The sequence below is a fragment of the Chenopodium album genome, chromosome 21 (assembly GCF_948465745.1).
Source record: "Chenopodium album chromosome 21, dcCheAlbu1.1, whole genome shotgun sequence".
NCBI lineage: Eukaryota > Viridiplantae > Streptophyta > Magnoliopsida > Caryophyllales > Amaranthaceae > Chenopodium > Chenopodium album.
The window spans coordinates 1,503,450-1,512,150 of record NC_137854.1 but is presented as its reverse complement, the minus strand read 5'-3'; the positions used below and the strand labels follow the sequence as shown (position 1 = coordinate 1,512,150).

The 8,701-nt window shown below is 34.6% G+C and overlaps 1 protein-coding gene across 2 annotated transcripts; it reads left to right on the top strand.

Moving 5' to 3' along the window:
• Positions 1–4,830: 4,830 nt before the first annotated feature.
• Positions 4,831–8,469, top strand: LOC145602077 (uncharacterized). 2 transcript variants are annotated; one of them, XM_081658213.1, is made up of 5 exons: positions 4,831–4,948; positions 5,799–5,975; positions 6,675–6,773; positions 6,905–7,056; positions 7,922–8,468. In XM_081658213.1, exons 2-5 carry the CDS (start codon positions 5,808–5,810, stop codon positions 8,307–8,309), a joined length of 807 nt encoding a protein of 268 aa, XP_081514339.1. In that variant the 5' UTR covers positions 4,831–4,948; positions 5,799–5,807; the 3' UTR covers positions 8,310–8,468. The 2 variants fall into 2 exon arrangements, with proteins under 2 accessions (XP_081514339.1, XP_081514340.1); XM_081658214.1 differs by lacking the exon at positions 4,831–4,948 and having other exon boundaries at positions 5,630–5,975; positions 7,922–8,469.
• The last annotated feature ends 232 nt before the right edge of the window (positions 8,470–8,701 follow it).

The window sequence follows — 8,701 nt, the reverse complement described above, 5'->3', positions numbered from 1 at the left end:
GGAAACATGGCCGGTTGGTTTTGATGTTCACATATCTTAATTTGACTCGTCCAAATCTAAATAATATTATACGTAATCATATCCAAACTTTATATGCTACCAAGTATATCTTTCCATTACCTAATGAACAAATTATAACCACATACATCAAGCTAGTAATAATATAAATAAACTATTGTAGTAATCTCCTCGATTTCCCTCAATCAAATCTTTATTTTCTTATCAAAGTTCACATGAGATGCTCCCATTCTTCGTCCTACCCAATTAACAGCACGAAAATCCCATCATTGCATTGATTAGCATTCAACCTTTTTTGTTTGATCAAAGTAGTTTGAATTGATGATTTAAACCTTGACTAAATTTTACTAATCGCGTATCATACTTTATTTGATTAAATTAAATAAACGATGTATATCCATCTGATGTAGTGTAATCAATTACGAGTATCTTTTAACTAGTAAAAACTTCTCATAACTTCATCGGAATGTATTATGTGTACGGTTGTTAGTTGTATGACTTATATTCGACATGATAACACAACTTACATGAACAAGCTGAGCGCGTACGTACCCTAGCACTCATCACCTAAACCATTTAATTTTACACATGCATGTCATGTGATAAGCAAATATCAAATATTAACCTTGTCTATTTTCTTAAGAAGTCAATTTATTGATACAATATATAGAGGATAACATTTTCTAAATGTTAATTTTTGCCGTAGAATTAGATGGTCATATATTTAACAAATTATCAACCTACCAACAATATAATACTTGAAATTAAAAATTCGCAACAAATATGTCTTGTACTCTTGTAAGATATAATGTAGAAAATAACTAGATAATGAATGTTTTGATGAATGAGGGAATAAAAATGAGTAAAAGAAGAAGCCAAAAACAATGTCCAATGGTAGAAGGTGGTTGTTCCATATTTCGTTTGGCTTATTGTTGGAAACTCCCGACAGCATGACCTTTTTTTCACTTTGATTTTGCTTGCCTTTATTTATATGGACTACCTTTATTCATTTTCTTATGAAAAATAATATTTTTTTAGCAAAGTATGGTAAAATTTTCCAAAATGATAGGAAGATACGGTCTCCTCTTCAATCATTCATTCGCAGATTTGTATGCGGTTAAAAATTACAAAATTGAAGGCTATAATCCACGTTTTTTGATAAAATTTTAAGGTTTCAGGGCCCGGTAACGAAAAGTGTTGAGATTTTAGGGGATATATCTTGAGGTCATATATTACCGTTTGAAACCATATATAATCATTATATGTTGTCATTAACGTCCGTGGTAGGCTTAAGTTTAAGAAATTGGTGCAAGTTGCGAACGGATAAAATGACCGTTTAAGGGCATATTAGATGGTTCCACCGACCCAATTGGACTCCCGGAGGATATTAGGGACCATGGTAAACATCTCGGCAATTTTTATTTCCGGGCGAAAAAAAGTCAAAAAATTACAAAATCGAAGGCTATAATCCACGCTTTTTAAGGAAAGTTTGAGGTTTTAGGGCCCGATGGTGAAAAGCCTAGAGACCAAAAGGGATACATCTCGAGGTCATATAATGCCGTTTCAAACCATATATGATCATTATATGCTGTCATTTTTGTACGTGGTAGGCTTGAGTTTATAAAATCATTGCAAGTTGTGAACGGGTAAAATGACCGTTTAAGGGCATATTGGATGGTTCCATCAAACCAATTGGACTCCCGGAGAGTATTAGGGACCATGGTAAACATCTCGGCATTTTTATCTCCGTGCGAAAAAAGTTCAAATAATTACTTCCTCCGTTTCTTTTTAGTTGACACGTTTCTTTAGTTACGTTTGCCAATGCACTTATTCAATCATTAATTTCTTTCATTATCGATAAGCAAAAATTATAAAAAGTTGATACTTTGAAAGTATATAACGTAACGAATCTAACAAGATCTCACATGACTATATTTTTCAGTACGTATAAAGCACAAAATACGGTCAAAGGGAAGTGGATGAATAGTGCTAAAGTCAAAACGTGTCAACTAAAAAAAAAACGGAGGTAGTACAAAATTGAAGGCTATAATCCACGCTTTTTGAGGAAATTTTGAGGTTTCAAGGCCCGGTGGCGAAAAGTGTTGAGACCCTATGGGATATAACTCGAGGTCATATATTGCCGTTTGAAACCATATATAATCATTGTATGTTGTCATAATTTCCGTGGTAGGCTTAAGTTTATGAAATCGGTGCAATGCAAGTTGCGAACGGGTAAAATGACTGTTTCAGGACATATTGGATGGTTCCACCGACCCAATTGACTCTTGGTGGGTATTAGGGACCAAGGTAATCATCTCGGCAATTTTTATTTCCGGGCGAAAAAAGGTCAAAAAATTATAAAATTGAAGGCTATAATCAACGTTTTTAAAGGAAATTTTGAGGTTTTGAGGCCCGGTGGCGAAAAGCCTTGAGACCATAAGGGATATATCTCGAGGCCATATAATGCCGTTTGAAACCATATATGATCATTATATGTTGTCATTTTTGTACGTGGTAGGCTTGAGTTTACAAAATCACTGCAAGTTCCGAACGAGTAAAATGACCGTTTAAGGGCATATTGGATGGATCCACTGACCTAATTGAACTCCCGGAGAGTATTAGGGACCATTGTAAACATCTCGGCAATTTTTATTTTCGGGCGAAAAAACTTTCAAAAAATTACAAAATTGAAGGCTATAATCCACGCTTTTTAAGGAAAATTTGAGGTTTCGGGGCCAAGTGGCGAAAAGCATTGATACCCTATGGGATACATTTTGGGGTCATACAATACCGTTTGAAACCATATATGATCATTACATAATGTCATAAACGTTCGTAGTAGGCTTGAGTTTACAAAATTGGTGCAAGTTGCGATTGGGTAAAATGACCGTTTAAGGGCATATTAGATGGTTCCGCCGACAAAATTGGACTCCCAGAGGATATTAGGGACCATGGTTAACATCTCGACAATTTTTATTTTCGGGCGAAAAAAAGTTCAAAAATTACAAATTTAAAGGCTATAATCCATGTTTTTGAGGTTTTGGGGTCCGGTGGCAAAAAGTGTTGAGACCCTGGGGCATACATCTCGGGGTCATATATTGTTGTTTGAAACCATATATGATCATTATATGTTATCATAAACATACGTGTTAGGCTTGAATTTACGAAATCACTGCAAGCTGTCAACGGGCCGGTAAAATGACCATTTATGGGCATATTGGATGATTCCACCGACCCTATTGGACTCCCGGAGATTATTAAGGACTATAGTTAACATCTCAGTATGGTAAAATTTTCCAAAATGATAGGAAGATACGGTCTCCTCTTCAATCATTCATTCGCAGATTTGTATGCGGTTACGTTGCATATGATATATATGGGATATGCCAAGGATTAGCAAAGATTTATGTCACAAGTACTTGATAAGTGGCCATAAAAGCATAATAATACGTTTGTCAAAATGTTATATATCTACTCTTTTCAGAAGTCTATAGTATAGTAATGTGGATACTGTATCCTAATACATGTCACAGATATATTTGGCGTTCAAGAAAATTGCTAATACTTTAAAGATATCACGGATACTAACTTTGATTAAATAATTATACTAATACTTCGGTACTTGTACATTATTATGTAAAACATTTTCTTGGATATTAATTGTTTGAATTACTCGTATGAATTAACAAACATATAACCCAAATAACGTATTTGTTTTGAGAAGAGATGGAGGAAGTAACCCATTACCCATATCCAAGTATCCACAACAAAGTTGAATGAAGTACAAAGAGCTTTTTTGTTAGAAAAAAAAAATCCACATCCATATATTGGTGTCAAATATTCAAATAAGGGGTGTTGAAAGGCAAGAAAGTGGGAGGTAGGGAAGCTAGGGTTAGGTCTGTTTGTATAGGCAATGGGCCAGCTTTGCCATATTTATGGGACATGGACAACTACTTTTCAAATTCTAACTACAACTCTCTGGAAACTTGTTTCCTCTTCAAACAGATAGTTAAGGTTCCACTATGTCAACCTCATTCTTTCCCTCAAAAAAAAAAAAAAAAAAAAAAAAACCAAAAAACAAAAACAATTTTTATATTAATAGACTAGTAGCCCATGAAATCCAGTAAGAAAATTACAAGCCCATTTTGGCTAAAGTTATTTGGGTTGGGCCTCTTGGGCTCTTGGCCCGTGGTAATTTTTTGATATGAGCCAATACATAATTATCGATTTTTATTTTTTTTTACTATCTCTCAAATAATACCCAAAGTTGCAACTAAAAAAATCGGACTAGGTAATTAAGGGAAAATTTGTAAATTGCAGTCATTTAAAGTTCGTATTTTGCAAATTGCAGCCCAAAATTTCGTATAAATTGTAAATTGCAGTCCGATTCAACTTTTTCATCAGTTTAAATGTCGAAAAATCTTCAGTAAAGGTTTTGGGGCCATTTTAGCTCATTGGGGTCCAAATTAAGCTCAAAATTAGCAAAAAAAATATCGTTAGTGCCTCGTTTTGCGTAACAAAAATGTATCAATTTATGAAAAATTGTAAAAATGAGACACTTAGGTTATTTTTTGGCTAAGTTAGAGCTCAATTCGGACCCTTAAGACCTAAAATGACCTCTAAAACCCTTACCGAAGATTTTTCGACATGTAAACCAATGAAAAAGTTGAATCGGATTGCAATTATAATTTATACAAACTTTTAGACTGCAATTTGCAATTTTTTTTAAAAATAGGTGCAATTTGCAAAATACGAATTTTAATTGGCTACAAATGCAAATTTTCTTTTTTTAAGCCAATATTGATTCTTCCTAAACATTCCGGCCTCACATTCGGCTGACCCTGCATCGCTCTAACGTGCTGTTAGCCGACCGCCGACCAGTTCCGCTTTCTCCGACAGTTTCAGGTTGCTGGGATTCCTCGTGATTTAGGTGAAGCTTACATTTTTTTTTTCTGCAACCTAAAATATATGACATTGCTATTTGAATTCATGAGTTGGGATCTTGATTGATTTAAAAAAAGAGAAGATCTTTATGTAAATATTTGCAAATAGTCTTGAATTTCACTCACATTTGGATTGTCTTAGTTTTGAATATGGGTTATTATTACATGTAATTGTATGGAGTTTCAACAATTCAACTTAATGGGTGCTAATAACTTCGGCTATTGAATTTATTTTCATTAGGGTTTTATAATCATCGAACTACCAATGCTCCGTATTATGAAGGAATGTGATTATAAATGCTGAATTGTTGGGATGTTGAATTTGAAGAATTTTGCTATTGTTCAAATTGTTGATTTTATTATGATTTTGGACTCTGCATTTTGTATTTGTTCATTTTGATCTCGTATCCACAATTCCACATCCTTGTTTTCAAATTTCTGGATCCGCTGTAATTCATAACAATAATCTAGGTGATCGTTTGACATTGATATTTACAATTGGTGGTCACCCAGATTAGTTCCATTGAACATGGTGTGGGTTAATCTAAGTTCTTTATCTCTACATTACTGATTAGTGCGTTTTAAAGGTTTGCAAATTGATTTAGAAGTTGCAGTGATGCTCGAAACTCAAGAGTAATACTCCTTATATAGCTATTTAGGAAGGAGAATACATTTATGATAACACATTGGATTAGATTCAGCAGGATTGATTTTTTATTTTTTTGTTGTATTTTCTTGAGGAATTAGTTTATTGTTAGAATAGATAAGATTATAGGGTTATGTTGCTAGCATTTCTGTCCATGTTATTCATGATGGTTTTTGGCCAAAATATTCCAGATAATTAATATGTACAATAATGTGGGAGCTCAGCCTGGGGGCCAACAACCTTCCTTTCCTCAAGCTATTCCATTTGGTAATGCATTCTCTGGGGCAACTTCTGGGTTGATTAGTAGTGGATTGAGTGCATACGGGGAGAAAATATTCGGTTCAAGTTCTGAGTATGTGCAAAGCAATGTAAGTACCCTATACCAATATTATGTCATCTTATAGATCTGCTGACTGCTGTGCTTGAAATGGATATTCTCATTCTTATTAGAATCTTTCAATTTCCTATAAATGTATGTTATTTATAAAATTTATTAATTTGGCATCCAAGTTTCTTAAAGTTGGCTGAAAATCTGAAATCTTTGGCTACAGAATTCTAAATTCTCTTTTGGATTTGGCTTAGGCAATCTAAGTAGTTCCTGATACTATTGTTCTTAAGATTAAATTGAAGGAAGCAAGTACAAGTATTAGATATTACTTTGTACTGTATTTATATATTCATCATTTGAAGAAGTGAAAACCCTTGTCTTTGTTGAGAAAATACTTGTTGACTAATTAGTATTGTATAAGTGTGAGTTCCTTAGACATGATGACACCTCATATTCTACGTTGACCCCCCTCTCCCCAGTACACTAATGAATATGCGTTACTACTATGAAGAAAAATAAATATGGGTTTCTCGGGTATCGTTTTACTCAGCTTTGATTTCTTTCTTACATGTGCTACCTAATGACTAGTAATTCATACTGCCATTTTCATTTTGGTGGTTCTTGGCTCATCCCTAGTACTTTGTAGTAGTCCTTTTCTTATGACTTGATTTTGTGGCACTAAACATCTAAGATTAAATAATTTTCATTTCTTATCTCTCATGGTTATGAAATCTCACAGATAAGTAGGTATTTTGCTGACCCCCAATATTATTTCCAAGTGAATGATGAATATGTGAGGAGCAAGTTAAAGATTGTCCTGGCTCCTTATTTGCATCGAGTAAGCATTCCTCACATTGTTAATATTATAATTTAAATTTTTTTTATTTTGTCTTGTGGTATTCTAAAGCTTTCTTTATGTGCAGCAATGTAGTTTATATTCTGTTTCTTTGAATCTCTTTTTTGCTGTAGGGACACTGGACGAGGATAACTGAGCCTATGGCAGGCAAAATTTCCTACAAACCCCCAATTTATGACATTAACGCACCAGATTTGTACATTCCTTTGATGGCCTTTCTTTCCTATGTTGTGCTTGCTGGTTTTTCCCTGGGACTGAGTGGAAAGTAAGTACTTTAGTTTGCTTTGGATCAATGGTCGTTTGCTATTCCAGGTTTTGACTCCTCCTGAATGTGGTATAATTGCTGTAAAAGCATTAAATATGGTATATTTGGTTATTGATGTTTCAAGATCATTGAATATGATATGATTGTTTGGGATCCACAATCAAATCAAACCATATGATGTAAGAGGGGGTTATTGTGGATTTTGTGGGGTGTGAGTTCCATGTGTGGGCTGGTCCCTTCTCCTGTGTATAGAAGCACAAATCCTTCCTATTTAAGAAGTAAAATTGGTTTATCTCTAATATGGTACATCTGGGAACAACTTGAGATGGCCAACATATTTTTTCTTTATCTAGCACTTGAAACAAAACATAAATTTATATCTGGAAATATCTAGCACTTGTAATATACTAGTATATAGTTTATGTACCAAAGCTAGGAAAATATCTGGAAGCTTTCATTGTAAATCAGTGTATTGAGATTGTTTTCACCTTAAAGATTGTACGACTTCCTGGCAAGTATCAAACCAACCACAGTTATGTATTACAGTATTAGTGACTAAGCCGTCCAGGTTGATGAAAGGGGAATAAGGAGAGTGCTTGTATTTATAACACCTCTTGGTGAAGTTATAGTTTCGGAAAGGGCTGGAGGTATCTTCTAAACTGTGATTGAGAGTGTGAGACTAGTTTTCTTATATACTTGTTGTCTTGTTGAACTGACTAGCATGTATCTTGATTGTAATGGAGGCCTCAGGCCTGTGTTTAGTTTATACCAATGTTGGTAATTCAACTGGTAAAACTGCTGTTCTCTGTAGCTTTACTCTTTAGTAGAAGAATTTTATGAAAAATTGTTTTCCCAAATCGTCCAGGTTTAACCCAGAGACGGTGAATTGGCTGCTTATGAAAGGATTGGTAGGCTGGTTTTTTCAGGTTGTAGGTCTCAAAGTGTCATTAATGTCACTCAGCATTGGGGAAACACCATTGCTAGATATTGTGGCATACGCTGGTTATGCATTTACGGGTATATCTTTGGCTCTCTTTGGAAAATTATTCTGGAGACACTCTTATTATATAGTGTTACTGCTGAGCTGCCTTAGCATGGGAATCTTCTTAGTGAAGACAATGAAGAGAGTTTTGTATGCAGAGGTGAGGAGTCACAACTCAGGCAAGCATCATGTTCTTTTGCTCTTGATTGCATTAGCTCAGTTTCCGTTCTTCTTGTGGCTTGGCAACATTACCATCAACTGGCTGTTTTAGACCCCCCTCCCCCCATCACTATACCTTTGCTTCCTGTATATGCGTAGGTGCATACTATACCTCTGTCAAGTCAAGGAACTCAACAGGATATTTAGGAGAGATTTATTCATTGTCTATAAAATTTAAACTTTTAGCTTCTAATGTCCTTACATCGATTTGATTTGTAATCCAGATTAAAGTTAAATTGTTTCTTTATAAGTAGAAATATGTGCAGTTTGTTTGGTAATAGCACAAGAAGTAAGTACTGTTTCCCAACAATGGAGGGACTTCCTAGGTTAGGAACTTCCGACGGTATACCAAATCGTTCCAAAGAAGTAATACGTTGTATGTCTAATCAAACAACTATACTTGGTTTGCAGCAGATTGTCTTTTAGGTAGAGCTGTCAATTCGG